This window comes from Haematobia irritans, chromosome 4, assembly GCF_050003625.1.
Source record: "Haematobia irritans isolate KBUSLIRL chromosome 4, ASM5000362v1, whole genome shotgun sequence".
In the NCBI taxonomy this organism is placed as follows: Eukaryota; Metazoa; Arthropoda; class Insecta; order Diptera; family Muscidae; genus Haematobia; species Haematobia irritans.
In genome coordinates, this window is record NC_134400.1 from 98,301,376 (window position 1) to 98,325,267 (window position 23,892).

At 33.3% G+C, this 23,892-nt stretch overlaps 1 protein-coding gene and 4 long non-coding RNA genes across 5 annotated transcripts; 2 read left to right on the forward strand and 3 right to left on the reverse strand.

Annotated features, from left to right (window-relative positions):
* Positions 1-8,470: 8,470 nt before the first annotated feature.
* Positions 8,471-9,177, reverse strand: Ak6 (adenylate kinase isoenzyme 6). Its single transcript, XM_075306509.1, has 2 exons — positions 9,023-9,177; positions 8,471-8,971 (listed from the first exon to the last, which is right to left on the reverse strand). The coding sequence occupies exons 1-2, from the start codon at positions 9,078-9,080 to the stop codon at positions 8,487-8,489; spliced, it is 543 nt and encodes a 180-aa protein (XP_075162624.1). The 5' UTR covers positions 9,081-9,177; the 3' UTR covers positions 8,471-8,486.
* Positions 9,178-9,867: 690 nt separating this feature from the next.
* LOC142237207 (uncharacterized) lies at positions 9,868-10,255 on the forward strand. Its single transcript, XR_012722392.1, has 2 exons — positions 9,868-9,984; positions 10,042-10,255. It is a non-coding gene; the product is annotated as an uncharacterized LOC142237207 (long non-coding RNA).
* A 596-nt stretch (positions 10,256-10,851) lies between these two features.
* Positions 10,852-11,205, forward strand: LOC142232955 (uncharacterized). The gene is made up of 2 exons (XR_012721261.1): positions 10,852-10,935; positions 11,003-11,205. It is a non-coding gene; the product is annotated as an uncharacterized LOC142232955 (long non-coding RNA).
* A 2,556-nt stretch (positions 11,206-13,761) lies between these two features.
* LOC142236985 (uncharacterized) lies at positions 13,762-14,273 on the reverse strand. The gene is made up of 2 exons (XR_012722292.1): positions 14,033-14,273; positions 13,762-13,975 (listed from the first exon to the last, which is right to left on the reverse strand). It is a non-coding gene; the product is annotated as an uncharacterized LOC142236985 (long non-coding RNA).
* A 1,769-nt stretch (positions 14,274-16,042) lies between these two features.
* LOC142237030 (uncharacterized) lies at positions 16,043-16,554 on the reverse strand. Its single transcript, XR_012722305.1, has 2 exons — positions 16,314-16,554; positions 16,043-16,256 (listed from the first exon to the last, which is right to left on the reverse strand). It is a non-coding gene; the product is annotated as an uncharacterized LOC142237030 (long non-coding RNA).
* Between the last annotated feature and the right edge of the window lie 7,338 nt (positions 16,555-23,892).

A 23,892-nucleotide genomic window follows, 5' to 3' on the forward strand; every position in this document is an offset into this window, starting at 1 on the left:
TATTTCAAGAAAATCGGTTGATAAACACGCTAACTATGGCCAAATCGGGGATAAATATTTATGGTAGCTATATCTAAATCTGAACCGATTTTTTCCAAAACCAATAGCGATTGTCTCTGTCCCAATAAACGGCCCTATGCCAAATTTGAGGACGATCGGACTTAAATTGCGAGCTGTACTTTGTGCAAAAATTACATATACAGACAGACGGACAGACAGACAGACAGACAGACAGACGGACAGACGGACATCGCTAAATCGACTCAGAATTTAATTCTAAGCCGATCGGTATACTAAAAGATGGGTCTATGGCCACTATTTCTTGGCGTTACATACAAATGCACAAACTTATTATACTCTGTACCACAGTAGTGGTGAAGGGTATAAAAATATGGGAAATATAAAGCTAGAGCAATTTTTATGCAATTGTACAAAAGAGCATTTATGATTTATCGTGGCGATTTTACAAGGATTTTGGTTAAATCTCGCCAAGATATGTGGTCAATTGTGGGTTGTGATATATTATTTGGCCAATTCGGGCGATATTTCCACAAGTCGGAGCTTTATTTAAAATTCGACCATTCTGTGGAAAGTTTGGCATTACAGTGTGAAGGATATGACTACGATATGGGGAAATCATCACAGAATTTTGTGTAAAATGTGGGTATTTTGGTCATATTAGATAAAGATAACACTTTTATAGTATATTAAATGTATATTAAATGTATTTCAATAGCATCTAAATGTATTCTCTGTGGAAACTATCGAGTCAATTGGACGAAACTCCCATTGAAAATGGGTCTAAAATATGAAACATTCTACCATATTTCCCCTACTCTGGCGTACATATATATGGGAGCTATATCTAAATATGAACCGATTTTTACCAAATTTGACATGGATAGTTAGAATAATAATTCTGCTATTTCGGCCAAAAACGTAAATGGGAGAATAATTTTGGCCTTCGTGGTCATATGGGTGTAAATCGGGCGAAAGATATATATGGGAGCTATATCTAAATCTGAACCGATCTCAACCAAATTTGGCACACTTAACGATACTATTAAACGTACTCGTTATGCAAAATTTGAAACAACTCAGGGCAAAACTCCGGCTTTTGAAGCCATATAAGTGCAAATCGGACGAAAGATATATATGGGAGATACATCAAAATCTGAACAGATTTGAACCAAATTTGGTACGATTAACGATACTATTAAACGTAGTCCTTGTGCAAAATTTGAAGAAAATCAGGGCAAAACCCTGGCTTTTGAGGCCATATTAGTCGAAATCGGACGAAAGATATATATGGGAGCTATATCTAAATATGAACCGATTTCAACCAAATTTAACACAATTCACAATACTATTAAACGTACTCTTTGTTCAAAATTTGAAGCAAATCAGGAGAAAACTCTGTATATAAGTGAAAATCAGATAAAAACAAGTAAGTAAAGTCTAAAGTCGGGCGGGGCCGACTATATTATACCCTTCACCATTATGTAGACCAAAATTTGTGTTACCATCTCAACTCCTTCAAATTTGTTGGGAGTTATTGTCAAGGTTTATATTCCCATATACAAATATTTATATCTGAAACGATTTGGAGAAAATTTTTTGTACTTCTACAAACACAATGTTAGTAAAAAACAAGTAAGGAAAGTCTAAAGTCGGGCGGGGCCGACTATATTATACCCTGCACCACTTTGTAGAACTAAATCGATACCATATCACATCCGTCAAATGTGTTGGGGCTATATATAAAGATTTGTCCCAAACACATACATTTAAATATCACTCGATCTGGACAGAATTTGATAGACTTCTACAAATCTATACACTCAAAATTTAAGTCGGCTAGTGCACTAGGGTGGAACTTAATGTTAGTAACAAAATATGGGAAACATTTAAATCTGAAGCAATTTTAAGGAAACTTCGCAAAAGTTTATTTATGATTTATCGCTCGATATATATGTATTAGAATTTTAGGAAAATTAGAGTCCTTTTTACAACTTTTGGACTAAGCAGTGGCGATTTTACAAGGCAAATGTTGGTATTTTGACCATTTTTGTCGAAATCAGAAAAACATATATATGGGAGCTATATCTAAATCTGAACCGATTTCAACCAAATTTGGCACGCATAGCAACAATGCTAATTCTACTCTCTGTGCAAAATTTCAACTAAATCGGAGCAAAAAAATTGGCCTCTGTGGTCATATGAGTGTAAATCGGGCGAAAGCTATATATGGGAGATATATCCAAATCTGAACCGATTTCAACCAAATTTGGCACGCATAGTTACAATGCTAATTCTACTCCCTGTGCAAAATTTCAACTAAATCGGAGTTAAAAATTGGCCTCTGTGGTCACATGAGCGTAAATCGGGCGAAAGCTATATATGGGAGATATATCCAAATCTGCACCGATTTCAACAAAATTTGGCACGCATAGTAACAATGCTAATTCTACTCCCTGTGCAAAATTTCAACTAAATCGGAGTTAAAAATTGGCCTCTGTGGTCATATGAGTGTAAATCGGGCGAAAGCTATATATGGGAGATATATCCAAATCTGATCCGATTTAAACCACATTTGGCACGCATAGTTACAATGCTAATCCTACTCCCTGTGCAAAATTTCAACTAAATCGGAGTTAAAAATTGGCCTCTGTGGTCATATGAGTGTAAATCGGCCGAAAGCTATATATGGGAGATATATCCAAATCTGATCCGATTTAAACCACATTTGGCACGCATAGTTACAATGCTATTTCTACTCCCTATGCAAAATTTCAACTAAATCGGAGCAAAAAATTGGCCTCTGTGGGCAAATGAGTGTAAATCGGGCGAAAGCTATAATGGGAGCTATATCTAAATCTGAACCGATTTGGCTGATATTTTGCAAGTTTTTCGAGACCCATAAAATATTCGGATGTACGGAATTTGAGGAAGATCTGTTGATATACACGCCAATTATGACCAGATCGGTGAAAAATATATATGGCAGCTATATCTAAATCTGAACCGATTTTTTCCAAAATCAATAGGGATCGTCTTTGAGCCGAAACAGGACCCTATACCAAATTTTAGGACAATCGGACTAAAACTGCGAGCTCTACTTTGCACACAAAAATACATCAACAGACAGACAGACAGACGGACAGACAGACAGACAGACAGACAGACAGACAGACAGACAGACATCGCTAAATCGACTCAGAATTTAATTCTAAGCCGATCCGTATACTAAAAGGTTGGTCTATGATTACTCCTTCTTGGCGTTACATACAAATGCACAAACTTATTATACCCTGTACCACAGTAGTGGTGAAGAGTATAAATATGGGAAACGTTTAAATCTGAAGCAATTTTAAGGAAACTTCGAAAAAGTTTATTTATGATTTATCGCTCGATATATATGTATTAGAAGTTTAGGAAAATTAGAGTCATTTTTACAACTTTTCGACTAAGCAGTGGCGATTTTACAAGGAAAATGTTGGTATTTTGACCATTTTTGTCGAAATCAGAAAAACATATATATGGGAGCTATATCTAAATCTGAACCGATTTCAACCAAATTTGGCACGCATAGCTACAATGCTAATTCTACTCCCTGTGCAAAATTTCAACTAAATCGGAGTTAAAAATTGGCCTCTGTGGTCATATGAGTGTAAATCGGGCGAAAGCTTTATATGGGAGATATATCCAAATCTGAACCGATTTCAAGCAAATTTGGCACGCATAGTTACAACGCTAATTCTACTCCCTATGCAAAATTTCGGAGCAAAAAATTGGCCTCTGTGGGCAAATGAGTGTAAATCGGGCGAAAGCTATATATGGGAGCTATATCTAAATCTGAACCGATTTTGCTGATATTTTGCAAGTTTTTCGAGACTCATAAAATATTCGGATGTACGGAATTTGAGGAAGATCGGTTGATATACACGCCAATTATGACCAGATCGGTGAAAAATATATATGGCAGCTATATCTAAATCTGAACCGATTTTTTCCAAAATCAATAGGGATCGTCTTTGAGCCGAAACAGGACCCTATACCAAATTTTAGGACAATCGGACTAAAACTGCGAGCTGTACTTTGCACACAAAAATACATCAACAGACAGACAGACGGACAGACAGACGGACAGACAGACAGACAGACGGACAGACAGACAGACGGACATCGCTAAATCGACTCAGAATTTAATTCTAAGCCGATCCGTATACTAAAAGGTTGGTCTATGATTACTCCTTCTTGGCGTTACATACAAATGCACAAACTTATTATACCCTGTACCACAGTAGTGGTGAAGGGTATAACAAGTAAGGAAAGTCTAAAGTCGGGCGGGCCGACTATATTATACCCTGCACCACTTTGTAGATCTAAATTTTCGATACCATATCACATCCGTCAAATGTGTTGGGGGCTGTATATAAAGGTTTGTCCCAAATACATACGTTTAAATATCACTCGATCTGGAAGAATTTGATAGACTTCTACAAAATCTATAGACTCAAAATTTAAGTCGGCTAATGCACTAGGGTGGAACACAATGTTAGTAAAAAATATGGGAAACATTTAAATCTGTAGCAATTTTAAGGAAACTTCGCAAAAGTTTGTTTATGATTTATCGCCCGATATATATGTATTAGAAGTTTAGGTTAGATTAGAGTCATTTGTACAACAAGGAAAATGTTGGTCGAAATCAGAAAAACATATACATGGGAGCTAAATTTAAATCTGAACCGATGTCAACCAAATTTGGCAAGCATAGCTACAATGCTAATTCTACTCCCTGTGCAAAATTTCAACCAAATCGGAGCAAAAAATTGGCCTCTGTGGTCATATGAGTGTAAATCGGGCGAAAGCTATATATGGGAGATATATCTAAATCTGAACCGATTTCAACCAAATTTGGCACGCATAGCTACAATGCTAATTATACTCCCTGTGCAAAATTTCAACTAAATCGGAGCAAAATATTGGCATCTGTGGGCAAATAAGTGTAAATCGGGCGAAAGCTATATATGGGAGCTATATCTAAATCTGAACCGATTTGGCTGATATTTTGCAAGTTTTTCGAGACTCATAAAATATTCGGATGTACGGAATTTGAGGAAGATCGGTTGATATACACGCCAATTATGACCAGATCGGTGAAAAATATATATGGCAACTATATCTAAATCTGAACCGATTTTCTCCAAAATCAATAGGGATCGTCTTTGAGCCGAAACAGGACCCTATACCAAATTTTAGGACAATTGGACTAAAACTGCGAGCTGCACTTTGCACACAAATTACATCAACAGACAGACAGACGGACAGACAGACGGACATCGCTAAATCGACTCAGAATTTAATTCTAAGACGATCGGTATACTAAACGATGGGTCTCAGACTATTCCTTCTTGGCGTTACATACAAATGCACAAACTTTTTATACCCTGTACCACAGTAGTGGTGAAGCGTATAAATATGGGAAACATTTAAATCTGTAGCAATTTTAAGGAAACTTCGCAAAAGTTTGTTTATGATTTATCGCTCGATATATATGTATTAGAAGTTTAGGAAAATTAGAGTCATTTGTACAACTTTTAGACTAAGCAGTGGCGATTTTACAAGGAAAATGTTGGTCGAAATCAGAAAAACATATATATGGGAGCTAAATCTAAATCTGAACCGATGTCAACCAAATTTGGCAAGCATAGCTACAATGCTAATTCTACTCCCAGTGGAAAATTTCAACTAAATCGGAGTTAAAAATTGGCCTCTGTGGTCATATGAGTGTAAATCGGGCGAAAGCTATATATAAGAGATATATCCAAATCTGAACCGATTTCAACCAAATTTGGCACGTATAGCTACAATGCTAATTCTACTCCCTGTGCAAAATTTCAACTAAATCGGAGTTAAAAATTGGCCTCTGTGGTCATATGAATGTAAATCGGGCGAAAGCTATATATAGGAGCTATATCTAAATCTGAACCGATTTCAACCAAATTTGGCACGCATAGCTACAATGCTAATTATACTCCCTGTGCAAAATTTCAACTAAATCGGAGCAAAATATTGGCCTCTGTGGTCATTTGAGTGTAAATCGGGCGAAAGCTATATATGGGAGCTATATCTAAATCTGAACCGATTTCAACCAAATTTGGCACGCATAGCTATAATGCTAATTCTACTCCCTGTGCAAAAGTTCAACTAAATCGGAGCAAAAACTTGGCCTCTGTGGGCAAATGAGTGTAAATCGGGCGAAAGCTATATATGGGAGCTATATCTAAATCTGAACCGATTTGGCTGATATTTTGCAAGTTTTTCGAGACTCATAAAATATTCGGATGTACGGAATTTGAGGAAGATCGGTTGATATACACGCCAATTATGACCAGATCGGTGAAAAATATATATGGCAACTATACCTAATTCTGAACCGATTTTTTCCAAAATCAATAGGAATCGTCTTTGAGCCGAAACAGGACTCTATGCCAAATTTTAGGACAATCGGACTAAAACTGCGAGCTCTACTTTGCACACAAAAATACATCAACAGACAGACAGACGGACATCGCTAAATCGACTCGGAATTTAATTCTAAGACGATCGGTATACTAAACGATGGATCTCAGACTATTCCTTCTTGGCGTTACATACAAATGCACAAACTTATTATACCCTGTACCACAGTAGTGGTGAAGGGTATAAATATGGGAAATATAAAGCTAGAGCAATTTTGATGCAATTGTACAAAAGAGCATTTATGATTTATCGGGTGATACATATGTATTCGAGATATAGGACAATTTGAGTAATATTAACAATTTTTGCTACTCAGCAGTGGCGATTTTACAAGAATTTTGGTTAAATCCCGCCAAGATATGTGGTCAATTGTGGGTTGTGATATATTATTTGGCCAATTCGGGCGATATTTCCACAAGTCGGAGCTTTATTTAAAATTCTACCATTCTGTGGAAAGCTTGGCATTACAGTGTGTAGAATATGACTACGATATGGGGAAATCATCACAGAATTTTGTGTAAAATGTGGGTATTTTGGCCATATTAGATCAAGATGGCACATTTCAATAGCATCTAAATGTATTCTCTGTGGAAACTATCGAGTCAATTGGACGAAACTCCCATTGAAAATGGGTCTAAAATATGAAACATTCTACCATATTTCCCCTAATCTAGCGTACATATATATGGGAGCTATATCTAAATATGAACCGATTTTGGCCAAATTTGACATGGATAGTTAGAATAATAATCCTGCTATCTCAACAAAAAACGTAAATGCGAGAATAATTTTGGCCTCCGTGGTCATATGGGTGTAAATCGGGCGAAAGATATATATGGGAGCTATATCTAAATCTGAACCGATTTCAACCAAATTTGGCACACTTAACAATACTATTAAACGTACTCTTTATGCAAAATTTGAAGCAACTCAGGGCAAAACTCTGGCTTTTGAAGCCATATAAGTGCAAATCGAACGAAAGATATATATGTAAGCTATATCAAAATCTGAACCGATTTGAACCAAATTTGACACGCTTAAACGTACTCCTTGTGCAAAATTTGGAGCAAATCAGGGCAAACCTGGCTTTTGCGTTCATATTAGTCGAAATCGGACGAAAGATATATGGGGGTTATATATAAATCTGAACCGATTTCAACCAAATTTAGCACAATTAACAATACTATTAAACGTGCTCCTTGTGAAAAATTTGAAGCAAATCAGGACAGAACTCTGGCTTTTTTTTGGCCATATAAGTTCAAATCGGTCGAAAGATATGTATGGGAGCTATATCTAAATCTAAACCGATTTGTACGAAATTTTAAGAAAATACATTGACAAATACGTCAATTATGACCAGATCGTTGATAAATATATATGGCAGCTATATCTGAATCTGAACCGATTTTTTCCAAATTAATAGCGATTGCCTTTGAGCCAAAGTAAAACTCTGTGCCAAATTTGAGGACGATCGGACATAAACTGCGAGCTGTACTTTGCACACAAAATTACATATACAGACAGACGGACGGACAGACAGACAGGCGGACATCGCTAAATCGACTCAGAATTTAATTCTAAGACGATCGGTATACTAAACGATGGGTCTGAGACTTTTCCTTCTTGGCGTTACATACAAATGCACAAACTTATTATACCCTGTACCACAGTAGTGGTGAAGGATATAATAAAACAAGATGTTTTCATAATAAATTTTTCATGGTTACTGTTAGCAACCAAAAGATGTAAAAAATCACCTGATATAATGCTGAAATCTTATTTCTAAACAAAATTTCTTTAAAGTTTTATGGCTATAGGAAATTATATCTATGTTTTCGCGCCATAGACGTTTATTATTCTGTGTTATATGTTGAACTGAAAACCACTAATGTGCGATTTTACATTTCCTATATATCGTTATTTACTGTATATAATAACATCACGATTCATTTTCAAAATATTTATTTTCTTTTCCATGCATTATACCAATTTCTCACTTCTTTTAAACTGTTTTCAGCATCTTGCTTTGTTTCGCCCTTTAATTCAAACACTATATCGGGCTTATAAGACTCTCGAGCCTCCTCCATGATTGTCCCAAATATTTCGCATTCTAAATTCGACTTTAGTTTCTTGTCATTGTAATTTCTCTCCTTTAGTCGATCATAGAGTATTGTATTATTGGGACAAGTCACTACAAATACCGCATTGAACCAACGTTCCGGAAAGAAATCGCAGCCATGATATTCTACAAGATATCCGCCTTTTTGCATTAAAGGTTCCATATAATCCATAAGTTTGTCCTCATCCAGTATGGGGCAATCGTATTCTTCATCATACTCCTCGATGAAATTGTTTTCTTTAGCGATCTTCGAACAATCCAACCACTTTAGTTTTAACTGTTTCTCAATTCGTTGACAAATGTAGGATTTTCCCACGCCGGGTGTTCCTAAAGAGAAATGTTTTTAAATAGCTACATAGGTGACATTACTCAACTTACCAGTTACCAAAATGTTTGGAAGAGGGTCAATTGTTTCGTCTGTAGCTCCGGAAGACATATTCGTGTTGTTACTACAAACCAATTCCTTGTGACAAATCCCGGTAACAAAAACACATTTTAATCAGCTGTTTGTTTATTTTCACAGACCAAAGCTTCGCATGACCCGATTCAACTGCGTTAGCAGAGTTGTGAATAATTGCCGAGAACAGACTATAGGTTTTTTCGTTCATCTGCGATTTTGTCGTGAAAATTGATGTGCAAATAAATTAAAAGATAAAATACAAAGTGGTTGATGCAACCAATAACGCTGCCAACATTCTGAGAATTCCTAACTGCATAAAACTGTCGAATACGATATCCAAAAGTCAAAGACTTTGTAATTATAACAAGATGTCCAAATTGCCTCTTGTTCTTGAATAGATAAAAGTGCACGACTTCCCTGCCAACATTTTTTTAATTTGGGGGCGCTTCTGAGAATCCTCACTACGTCGAAAACTATCATATACGACATCAAAAACTCGTCGGAAAAGCGCCGTCACTATTGAGAAGTTGTACCACGCCAAGTTACTACACACAAAAAAAAATTTTTTGATTTCAATCACGAAAATCGCGGATTCAATCATTTTTTTAATTGAAATGTCTTCAATCACGAAAATGATAGTATCAATCACCCATTTTGATTGAAAACCAACACGATTTTTAATTAAAAATTTAATTGACTTTTCCCTGCCAGCATTTCAAAGTTCCATTTCAACCTCATCGTTACCACAGACTCGTAAATGTCACTTCAACCATCATGAAAAGGTACATCAAAAAGTACATGCAAGTAATTTGCCATCCCTACTGTTAAAAAAGCCATTTTTTTGTGAAACGCCAAGCGCAACCAGCTTGTTATATTTTAATTAAATAAAAACGAAAACTAAGTTCTGAAAAAATAGATTATACGCTTAAAATTGTGAAAGGTATATTGGTGAACAATTTGGTGATTTTCCAAATGGAATAAAGTGATTGTTTTTCAGATATTTTACAGACACGCTGCTTCCATGGAATAAAAACACTGGTTGATAGACGCAGCAACATGTAACTCGCTACTTGTAACTCAACATCATCATTAATGCCAAAAATTATGTTAAATGTAATGTGATAGTGGTATAAATGTTATATTTTTAAGAATTTGTAAATGTTTAATCAAATTAATAAATATCTAAACAAACGTGTTTTACTCGACCACAATGATTCTTTTACAACTATCTTAAAATTCACTTTTTCTGATTGTTTGGAAGGTCCCTTATTGGCGTCGTTCTAAATTGATCTATAAAGGCACCTAATAATTGCACTCATGCGAAACATTTTTGTAGTAACTTGGCGTGGTACAACTTCTCAATAGTGACGGCGCTTTTCCGACGAGTTTTTGATGTCGTATATGATTGTTTTCGACGTAGTGGGGATTCTCAAAAGAGTCCCCAAATTCAAAAAATGTTGGCAGGGTTGTCACGGAATCAATTAATTGTGTGATTGAATCAAAATTTTAATTGAATCAATTAAAATTTTAATTGATTTCGCGACAAAAATCAATCAACTATTTGATTCATTCAATTAAATAATTAATTGAAATTGGCTATAAATTTCGATTAAAAAATGTATATATTCCCTGCCAGCATTTCAAAGTTCCATTTCATCTTCATCGCTACCACAGACTCGTAAATGTCACTACAACCATCCTACTGTGATGGGGGGCAGCATATCATAAAGTACAAAATGTACTTCATACATGTATTTTGCCATCACTACTTTTACAAAAGCCATTTTATTTTTTGTGAAACGCCAAGCGCAACCAGCTTGTTATATTTTATTTAAATAAAAACGAAACTAAAGTTCTGAAAACATAGATTTTACGCTTAAAATTGTGAAAGGTATATTGGTGAACAATTTTTGATTTTCCAAATGGAATAAAGTGATTGTTTTTCAAATATTTTACAGACACGCTGCCTCCATCGAATAAAAACACTGGCTGATAGACGCTGCAACATGTAACTCGCTACTTGTAACTCTACCTCATCATTAATGCAAAAAATTATGTTAAATGTGATGTGATAGTGGTATAAATGTTATATTTTTAAGAATTTGTAAATAATTAATCAAATTATTAAATATCTAAACAAACGTGTTTTACTCGACCACAATGATTCTTTTACCACTATCTTAAAATGTGCTTTTTCTGATTGTTTGGAGGGTCTCTTATTGGCGTCGTTCTAAATTGATCTATAAAGGCACCTAATAATTGCACTCATGCGAAACCTTTTTGTAGTAACTTGGCGTGGTACAACTTCTCAATAGTGACGGCGCTTTTCCGACGAGTTTTTGATGTCGTATATGATTGTTTTCGACGTAGTGGGGATTCTCAAAAGAGTCCCCAAATTCAAAAAATGTTGGCAGGGTTGCGACCCCAAAATCGTATTTAGTTTTTTTTCTTTTGAAATAAAAGAAAATATGTGTTTCTTATAAAACATATTTAATATTTTATTATTTTTTGAATTATGCAATAGACAAATAAATTTGGTTCTTGTCATTTGTGTTTTGTTCTAACATAACTTATAAATACAACTACTATCAATAACAACTATAGGGTGAAAAAATAAATTATATAAATCATTATCTTCCTTATAATAACCATGTTAGTATGTTCCTTCTAATATGTAGATGTGCCTAGATTTCAATAAATCAGCAGCCTGTAAGCTAAATTAGTTTTTCTGAAAGTAAACAGAATAATTCGAATTTAATTTTGTTCAATTAAAAGTTAATTTTGTTAAACATTACCTGCATAGAATATCAAGTTCAATTCTTAGTTCCAGATTTATAATCTTCTTTTGCAGTTGTAGTCTTTTAGCATAAAAAGGTGTATTAAGAGCTCGGTAATTTAATTTTAGTAACAATTCCTTTCCAAAATTTCCACACACTAAAATCGTCTATTAAAATTTGAACCAATCAAAAACAAAAATAATGGGAAAGCAATGTAATAATTGGAATTATATTGATGATACTTAGCAAATTCTGGAAATAGATAAAATATAAATGGAAAATACATATTTTTATTATTTTCGGATATTTTTCATATTTTTAAATCCAAAAGAAAGAACTTTTTTACCATTACATAATTCAGCTCATTAGTTTATATACCAGATATACTGCTCTCTACTTGGGTTCAAACTGAAAAAGGCAGGTAAAACAAAAATGCAATTTAATGCCAACGCTACTTCGCAACTTCAAGGTGAATCTTCCAACAACCCCATACCGCTCTTGGTTTTAAGAAAACTAGGAGTGAAAAAAAATTATAATTTTAAAAGATCAATACGGTACCCACTTTTTTATTGCAAACATATTATTATATATTTGATAAAATGATGGAGTTGATGGGATTGATGGGTCAATTTCACGAAATAAAATTGGTCACTAAAAGAAATGAATAAAAAATATATTATTTTAGTCCGTTTAATGTAAACAGGCTTCAATGGAAAACGGTATTCACATTTCACAATTTCTTACCTTCAATGACCGTAGATTGTTTTCCATTTTTGCAATACCACAAAACACAAACACACACACACAAAAAAATTTTTTTGATTTCAATCACGAAAATCGCGGATTCAATCATTTTTTAATTGAAATGTCTTCAATCACGAAAATGATAGTATCAATCACCCATTTTGATTGAAAACCAACACGATTTTCAATTAAAAATGTAATTGACTTTTGTCACGGAATCAATTAATTGTGTGATTGAATCAATTAAAAACGTGATTGATTTTTAACATAAAATTCAATCACAGTTTTAATTGAATCAATTAAAATTTTAATTAATTTCGCGACAAAAATCAATCAACTATTTGATTGATTCAATTAAATAATTAATTGAAATTGGCTATAAATTTCGATCAAAAAATTTATATATTGCGACCCCAAAATCGTATTTAGTTTTATTTAAAATTAAAGAAAATATGTGTTTCTTATAAAACATATTTAATATTTTATTATTTTTTGAATTATGCAATAGACAAATAAATTTGGTTGTTGTCATTTGTGTTTTGTTCTAACATAACTTACAAATACAATTACTATCAATAACAACTATAGGGTGAAAAAATAAATAATATAAATCATTATCTTCCTTATAATAATAACCATGTTAGCATGTTCCTTCTAATATGTAGATGCGCCTAGATTTCCAATAAATCAGCAGCCTGTCAGCTAAATTAGTTTTTCTGAAAGTAAACAGAATAATTCGATTTTAATTTTGTTCAATTAAAAGTTAATTTGTTAAACATTACCTGCATAGAATATCAAGTTCAATTCTTAGTTCCAGGTTGTAGATTAATGTTCTTTTGCAGTTGTAGTCTTTTAGCATAAAAAGGTGTATTAAGGAGCTCGGTAATTTAATTTTACTAACAATTCCTTTCCAAAATTTCCACACATTGAAATCGTCTATTCCCTGCCAACATTTTTTGAATTTGGGGACTCTTTTGAGAATCCCCACTACGTCGAAAACAATCATATACGACATCAAAAACTCGTCGGAAAAGCGCCGTCACTATTGAGAAGTTGTACCACGCCAAGTTACTACAAAAATGTTTCGCATGAGTGCAATTATTAGGTGCCTTTATAGATCAATTTAGAACGACGCCAATAAGGGACCTTCCAAACAATCAGAAAAAGTGAATTTTAAGATAGTTGTAAAAGAATCATTGTGGTCGAGTAAAACACGTTTGTTTAGATATTTATTAATTTGATTAAACATTTACAAATTCTTAAAAATATAACATTTATACCACTATCACATTACATTTAACATAATTTTTGGCATTAATGATGATGTTGAGTTACAAGTAGCGAGTTACATGTTGCTGCGTCTATCAACCAGTGTTTTTATTCCATGGAAGCAGCGTGTCTGTAAAATATCTGAAAAACAATCACTTTATTCCATTTGGAAAATCACCAAATTGTTCACCAATATACCTTTCACAATTTTAAGCGTATAATCTATTTTTTCAGAACTTAGTTTTCGTTTTTATTTAATTAAAATATAACAAGCTGGTTGCGCTTGGCGTTTCACAAAAAAATGGCTTTTTTAACAGTAGGGATGGCAAATTACTTGCATGTACTTTTTGATGTACCTTTTCATGATGGTTGAAGTGACATTTACGAGTCTGTGGTAACGATGAGGTTGAAATGGAACTTTGAAATGCTGGCAGGGTTAAAATTTGAACCAATCAAAGACAAAAATAATGGGAAAGCAATGTAATATTTGGTATTATATTGATGATACTTTGCAAATTCTGGAAATAGAAAAAAAATATAAATGGAAAATATATATTTTTATTATTTTCGGATATTTTTCATATTTTTAAATCCAAAAGAAAGAACTTTTTTACCATTACATAATTCAGCGCATTAGTTTATATATCAGATATATTGCTCTCTACTTGGGTTCAAACTGAAAAAGGCAGGTAAAACAAAAATGCAATTTAATGCCAACGCTACTTCGCAACTTCAAGGTGAATCTTCCAACAACCCCATACCGCTCTTGGTTTTAAGAAAACTAGGAGTGAAAAAAAATTATAATTTTAAAAGATCAATACGGTACCCACTTTTTTATTGCAAACATATTATTATATATTTGATAAAATGATGGAGTTGATGGGATTGATGGGTCAATTTCACGAAATAAAATTGGTCACTAAAAGAAATGAATAAAAAATATATTATTTTAGTCCGTTTAATGTAAACAGGCTTCAATGGAAAACGGTATTCACATTTCACAATTTCTTACCTTCAATGACCGTAGATTGTTTTCCATTTTTGCAATACCACAAAACACAAACACACACACACAAAAAAATTTTTTTGATTTCAATCACGAAAATCGCGGATTCAATCATTTTTTAATTGAAATGTCTTCAATCACGAAAATGATAGTATCAATCACCCATTTTGATTGAAAACCAACACGATTTTCAATTAAAAATGTAATTGACTTTTGTCACGGAATCAATTAATTGTGTGATTGAATCAATTAAAAACGTGATTGATTTTTAACATAAAATTCAATCACAGTTTTAATTGAATCAATTAAAATTTTAATTAATTTCGCGACAAAAATCAATCAACTATTTGATTGATTCAATTAAATAATTAATTGAAATTGGCTATAAATTTCGATCAAAAAATTTATATATTGCGACCCCAAAATCGTATTTAGTTTTATTTAAAATTAAAGAAAATATGTGTTTCTTATAAAACATATTTAATATTTTATTATTTTTTGAATTATGCAATAGACAAATAAATTTGGTTGTTGTCATTTGTGTTTTGTTCTAACATAACTTACAAATACAATTACTATCAATAACAACTATAGGGTGAAAAAATAAATAATATAAATCATTATCTTCCTTATAATAATAACCATGTTAGCATGTTCCTTCTAATATGTAGATGCGCCTAGATTTCCAATAAATCAGCAGCCTGTCAGCTAAATTAGTTTTTCTGAAAGTAAACAGAATAATTCGATTTTAATTTTGTTCAATTAAAAGTTAATTTGTTAAACATTACCTGCATAGAATATCAAGTTCAATTCTTAGTTCCAGGTTGTAGATTAATGTTCTTTTGCAGTTGTAGTCTTTTAGCATAAAAAGGTGTATTAAGGAGCTCGGTAATTTAATTTTACTAACAATTCCTTTCCAAAATTTCCACACATTGAAATCGTCTATTCCCTGCCAACATTTTTTGAATTTGGGGACTCTTTTGAGAATCCCCACTACGTCGAAAACAATCATATACGACATCAAAAACTCGTCGGAAAAGCGCCGTCACTATTGAGAAGTTGTACCACGCCAAGTTACTACAAAAATGTTTCGCATGAGTGCAATTATTAGGTGCCTTTATAGATCAATTTAGAACGACGCCAATAAGGGACCTTCCAAACAATCAGAAAAAGTGAATTTTAAGATAGTTGTAAAAGAATCATTGTGGTCGAGTAAAACACGTTTGTTTAGATATTTATTAATTTGATTAAACATTTACAAATTCTTAAAAATATAACATTTATACCACTATCACATTACATTTAACATAATTTTTGGCATTAATGATGATGTTGAGTTACAAGTAGCGAGTTACATGTTGCTGCGTCTATCAACCAGTGTTTTTATTCCATGGAAGCAGCGTGTCTGTAAAATATCTGAAAAACAATCACTTTATTCCATTTGGAAAATCACCAAATTGTTCACCAATATACCTTTCACAATTTTAAGCGTATAATCTATTTTTTCAGAACTTAGTTTTCGTTTTTATTTAATTAAAATATAACAAGCTGGTTGCGCTTGGCGTTTCACAAAAAAATGGCTTTTTTAACAGTAGGGATGGCAAATTACTTGCATGTACTTTTTGATGTACCTTTTCATGATGGTTGAAGTGACATTTACGAGTCTGTGGTAACGATGAGGTTGAAATGGAACTTTGAAATGCTGGCAGGGTTAAAATTTGAACCAATCAAAGACAAAAATAATGGGAAAGCAATGTAATATTTGGTATTATATTGATGATACTTTGCAAATTCTGGAAATAGAAAAAAAATATAAATGGAAAATATATATTTTTATTATTTTCGGATATTTTTCATATTTTTAAATCCAAAAGAAAGAACTTTTTTACCATTACATAATTCAGCGCATTAGTTTATATATCAGATATATTGCTCTCTACTTGGGTTCAAACTGAAAAAGGCAGGTAAAACAAAAATGAAATTTAATGCCAACGCCACTTCGCAACTTCAAGGTGAATCTTACAACAAACCCATACCGCTCTTTGTTTTGAGAAAACTAGGAGTGAAAAAAATTTATAATTTTAAAAGATCAATACGGTACTCACTTTTTTATTGCAAACATATTCTTATATATTTGATAAAATGATGGAGTTGATGGGATTGATTGGACAATTTCACGAAATAAAATTGGTCACTAAAAGAAATGAATAAAAAATATATTATTTTAGTCCGTTTAATGTAAACAGGCTTCAATGGGAAACGGTATTCACATTTCACAATTTCTTACCTTCAATAAACGTAGATTGTTTTCCATTTTTACTACCACAAAACACAAACACAGGTAATTGGGGGCGCTTCTGAGAATCCCCACTACGTCGAAAACAGTCGTATACGATATCCAAAACTCCTCGGAAAAGCGCCGTCACTATTGAGAAGTTGTACCATGCCAAGTTACTACAAAAAAGTATCGCATGAGTGCAATTATTAGGAGCCCTTATGGATACATTTAGAAGGACGCCAATAAGAGCCCCTTCAAACAATCAGACCAAGTGCATTTTAAGATAGTTGTAAAAGAATCATTGTGGTCAAGTAAAACACGATTGTTTAGATTTTTATTAATTTTATGAAACATTTATAAATTCTCATAAATATAACATTTATACGACTACCACATCACATTTAACACAATTTTATGCATTAATAAGAGATTGATGTTGAGTTACAAGTTGAAAGTTAAATGTTGTAGCGTCTATCAGCCAATACTTTTATTCCCAATGGAGGCAGCGTGTCTGGAAAAATATTTGAAAAACTATCACTTTATTCCATTTGGAAAGTCAAAAATTGTTCACCATATACCTTTCACAATTTTAAGCGTAATATCTATGTTTTCAGAACTTTATTTTCGTTTTTATTTAAATAAAATATAACAAGCTGGTTGCGCTTGGCGTTTCACAAAAAATAAAATGGCTCTTCTAACATTAGTGATGGCAAAATACTTTCATGTACATTTTGTACTTTTTGATATGCTTCCCCCATCACAGTTCGCGATGGTTGTGGTGACATTTACGAGTCTGTGGTAGCGATGAGGATGAAATTGAACTTTGAAATGCTGGCAGGGCAACCGTTACAAATGTAATTAAAGTGTTTGGGGAACGTTTGTCGACAGCCAGGAAGTCTGGATCGGGGGGAAATCGAAAACCGGAAGCCGCTGAGACGACAAAGAGAGTTGCCGGTAGTTTCAAGCGAAACTACATCTCTCTCCGAGATGCCGCAAATAAGCTTTGTGTATCGTCTACAACCGTGCATCGAACCAAAAAAGCGAGCCGGACTATCGACTTACAAGAAGGTAGTGGCTCCAAATCGCGATGATAAACAAAATACGACGGCCAAAGCGCGATCCCGGAGGCTGTACACGACGATGCTGACGAAGTTTGACTGCGTGGTAATGGACGACGAAACCTACGTCAAAGCCGACTACAAGCAGCTTCCGGGACAGGAGTTTTATACGGCAAAAGGAAGGGGAAAGGTAGCAGATAGTTTCAAGCACATAAAACTGTCAAAGTTCACAAAGAAATATCTGGTTTGGCAAGCCATCTGTACCTGTGGCTTGAAAAGCAGCATTTTCATAGCTTCCGGGACTGTCAACCAAGAAATTTACGTAAAAAAGAGAGTTTGAATAAACGTCTGCTGCCTGTCCTGAAGAAACACGGTTGTTCCGTACTGTTTTGGCCGGATTTGGCATCTTGCCATTACGGTAAAAAGGCCATGGAGTGGTACGCCGCCAACAACGTGCAGGTGGTTCCCAAGGACAAGAACCCTCCCAACACGCCAGAGCTCCGCCCAATTGAGAAATACAGGACTATTGTCAAGCGGAACCTAAAGAAGACCAAAAAAACTGCTAAGGACGAGCAGCAGTTCAAGGCAAACTGGCTTTCTGCGGCGAAGAAGGTGGACAAGGTGGCTGTACAAAATCTGATGGCAGGTGTCAAGCGTGAGGCCCGGCAATTCGGATTTGGAAAAGCGAAAGCCTAACTGAATATTTTTCCTGAATTTTATACTAATTGAACTTGAAAAAGAAATTTAATTTGATTTTTTAAATAAACGATTTCACCGATTTACACGCGTTTTCCCTTGACCAAATTTTGACAGTATCACCCTTTAAGTTGGAAAATATTGCTGCTATATTTGCTGTGAAATTAAATTAAAACAAGCATAGACGTACTACACGGAAGATCACAATTCATTCTTTTTTTCAATTCTGTTTTTCTAAACTTTTGTTGGTACACGATTTTTTGTTTATAACAACAAAATTTCGCTCTCAACAAACTCTAGTGACAAAACGAGCACTCGTGCTCAAAATACGAGCACCAACAATGTAGACCCAAACATAAACATCTCCGAAACGAAACGTAAACGTGGCATAGTCACTATGGATTTACCGGCAGCCAAGCTGCACAAAAACAATTATTACGCAGTGCTAGACACTGAAAACGATTCTCAGTGTGATCTAGCGGTGTTAAAAGACTTCGAAAATCATGTGCAAGAAAATAAGCACAAAGAAAAAAATATCAACAATGCGAATTTAACAACAAGCAATGCCCACAGGGCTAACTCAACCTCCTCAAGTCAACAAATGAACAACTCCTCTCAGCAAGTGTATAACGAGAGCAATAATAACAATTCAATAATCAATGTCAAAGCAACTAAAAAAGTGCCACCCATAAATATAGTGGACATTGAAACAAAAAAATTAATAGACTTCATAGAAAATGGTTTGAAAATTAAAGAATTCAAAATAAAAGAATTCAGAAATAAAAAATCTTTATTTATGAACTCAGTGCAAGATTTTTTACGTGTTAAAACCTATTTAGAAAAAGCTAAGGCGAAATTTTTTACTTTCACACCGAAAGATATTAAAACCAAAAGTTATCTATTAAAAGGGCTTGATAACACAATATCTTTAAATGAAATAATACAAGGTCTAAATAAATATTCCTGCGATGAACTTAAGTTTATAAAAGTGAGCGAATTTCTCACAAAAAAACAAAATACAGCCATCGGCATCGAAAATAGGTTACCAGTCTACTTAGTGCAAATCACGCCAGAGAGTAGCGTAAAAAAGCTAAAAGAGATAAGTGTATTATATCACCGTGCCATTTATTGGGAACATATTAAGCGAGCCGAAATACCTCAGTGCAGAAACTGCCAGGGGTTCTTTCACAGCGCATCGAATTGTTTTTTACCTCCAAGATGTGTTAAATGCAACAATGATCATGAAAGAGGAAAATGCCCCATTAATAACGTCTCTGCAGAAGAAAGGGATAAATTATATTGTGTCCTATGCAATAAATATGGTCACCCAGCATCGTACAAAGGCTGCGAAAGATATAAGGAACTTCAGCAGAAACTTAGAGCAAAAAAAAGAGCAATTACACAAAATAAAACAAATAATGTATTATCTTTTACCAAACCAAATATTAGTTTCTCAAGTGTTCTACGTGGTAACTCCGTAAATATCGACACTAATAACACTATTAATAGTAATGACAATAACCCTATTACTAACAATTCTTTCATGCAAGAATTAAAAACAATGATGTTAAGCTTAAATAATCAAATCGCTAACTTGCAGAAACAACTTCAATTACAGGCATCGCGTATAGATACAATTTTTTCCATGATTGATATATAATGACCAGCGAAATTAAAACCATATCAAAAGGTATCAAATTGATTCATATCAATGTAAATTCACTTATATTAATGAGTCGAAGATACGAACTTCAACAATTCTTGATAAAGCACAATCCAGATATAGTTTTGCTGAATGAAACAAAACTAAATTCTAGACATAAAATTCAATTTGATAACTACTGTATTGTCAGGAAGGATAGGGACAAATCAGCCCGAGGTGGTGGTACAGCGATACTAATAAAGAATGATTTAAAACACAATCGATTTTCAAATAATACGATCAACTCTTTCAAATTTCTCGAAACATCCATCATTAAAATTCCTTTGATCCCAAATAAATCTTTATACATTATCTCTGCTTATTACCCTTCGGGAAATAATGATTCAAGTTTCAAATCAGAAATTTCTTCTTTATTTCAATCACTAGGTTTACACGATCTAAACAATTATTATATTCTAGCAGGTGATCTTAACTGCAAACATTCGGATTGGGGAAATACAAATAATAATGGTAAAGGAAGAATAATGAAGGAATGGTTAGCCGATAATGAAATAAATTTTCGATGCGCCTTTTATGCCTCTTCATTTCCCTCTTATCCAAGATGTGAATCATATTTAGATGTGTGTATCTCGGATTGCAGATTAGATATACGTAAGGAAAATAATACTTTAAACTGTCTTCCGACTCTAGAATACGATAGTGATCACAATGCTATTGAGATTCAAGCTTGTTTGGGAAGTGACCAACAACTATTTAATTTCATTCGGAATGTTCATATTGATAAATACAATTTTAAGCTAACCAATTGGAATCGATTCCGTAAAAATCTTGAGAAAATCGCTGACAGATCTTGCAAAATTCCAAATGACCGAAATCTTTCTAATGTGGAAATAGACTCACATATACTAAGATTAAATGATATTATTAATAAAGCGATTTCTTCAGTTACACCTGTGCATAAAAATAGCACCATCTTGAATAAATTAAGCACTACTGTCATAAAAAAGCTTCATAAGGAGAAAAGTAAAATTTTAACAATCATTAAAAGGCACAACAGGCTTGAAAATTCGCTATCAGGACAATCATTAACTATTCTCAAAGCTAATCTTAAACTAATAAAAAAACTCATAGAAGATAACATAACTATTGCTTTAAATAAAAACATGCAAGATGCATTAACTAACATCGACCCCAAGAACCCCAGTAAAATGTTCCAAGAAATTAATAAACGTTTTAGACGCTTCCAACCGCTTAATTTGCAATATTTAAAAATCCCTATTCAATCTAGACAATTACTTATTAATGCGGGCATAAATAATGAGAATGTAGAAGTAGATAACTCAGGACATTTTATTGTTAGAGATCCGGAAGACATGTTAGATGTTGTAGGCTCATTCTTTGAGGAGATTCATTCTTATCGACCTATAAACAATGATAACGCTCTACAAGTACAGGTCAATGAGTTCTATGAAAGATTTTTGGTAATTAAAAGCAATTTTGAGAGAAATAGATACAGAATAACAAACTTCAGCTCAGAATATAGAGCAAACTCTTTAGATGAGTCTCAAACTAAGCATTATTTTCTAACTAAAAACGATACTATTTATATCTTCCGTAGCCTAAGGCCGAAATTGTCAACGGGCAATGATGGAATCCCAAACATTGTTTTAAAAAATTTACCTGAGGTAATAATTTTAGATTATTGTACATTGTTCAATAATATGTTAAACAATTCTTATTTTCCTGTTGAATGGAAAAAATCCAAAGTGATTATTTTACCAAAGAAAAACAAAGACTCTTGTTATCCAAAAAATTTACGCCCCATAAGTTTATTACCCAATATTAGCAAAGCTTACGAAATGTGCATAAATAACAACTTGGACAAATTTTGTAAGGAAAAGAATTTACTTAGTGAAAGACAGTTTGGGTTTCGATACAAACATTCTACAATCAATGCAATACATCTATTAGTTTCAGATATAAATTGGAACTGGAACCAGCAACGCTATACAGGAGCGTGCTTCATTGATATGGAAAAGGCGTTTGATACTGTTTGGATTCCTGGCTTAATTTTCAAACTGATGACTTATGATTTTCCTATTCATTTTATTGTACTCATACACAATATGATCAGTGATAAATTTTTCAGAATTCATAATCGGGAGTTATGCGGTAAAAGAACTTTTAAAATGTTTAATGGTCTTCAACAAGGAACGGTTAATTCACCGATCTTATTCAATATATTTTTATCCGATATAATCAAGAAAATTCAGAATAGCATCTCTTATGCTGACGACATTGTAATATATTACGCTGACAATTCAGTGGAAGGGATTAACGATGGGCTTCAAAGCTTATTTGATCAAGTTGAAAAATATACTATAGATTGGAACATGAAAATAAACACGGACAAGTGCGAGACAATATTATTCAGACCGCCTGTTAATAAATGTAATTATAACATAAGGAAAAACTGGAAACTTTTTGGGATCAAATCTAATAGATATGACTCCACTATCCCGAAAAGTGAGATAGTAAAATATTTGGGTATACATCTAGATAAATTCCTATATTACAATGATCACATAATAGAGTCGCTTCTAAAGGCTAGAAATGCATTTTTCAAATACAAATTCCTATTTTACTCGAAAATAGTAGACACTAGAGTAAAAATAATTATGTATCAATCTCTCATCAGACCGATTATAACATATGGCTGTGCGATATGGTTTAATATTTCGCCATCATACATGGAAAAAATACGTATCTTTGAAAGAAAATGTCTTAGGGCATGTACATCCCTATTTAGATCATCCCATAGTAATTATACTTATTATGTATCAAACAAAAAACTTTATGATAAGGCTAATATTGTGAGAATAGACAATTTTATACTTCATCTAATTAGAAACAACATCGCCAGATGTACACAATGTTACGTAAATAATTTAATATTAGCTCCATTCTATGTAAATGAGGACTATCTATCACAATCGATACAAAAGGGATACGTCCCCCCAGAATCATTCATTTTTCTAGATAAATTAAACGTATTTCAAAATGTAAACGGAGTCCCTATATTTTATCATAACTACAGACGGGCAAACATAAAAGCAATCAACTGCGAAAATACTCATATTGATCTTAGATACGAGACTAGCATATCAGTTAAAGATATTAGCGCAACGCAAAAACCAAAACCGAAAAAATTTTGGTGGTTACATATATAGCTGCATATTTATTTTCTCTTTTATTTTCTAGACCTATCTTTTTTTTATTTAATACCCATCCAAAAGTGATGTTTTTTGTATATATTTTTCATTACAAATGTATATATTATTATTTCCTAAATAATTT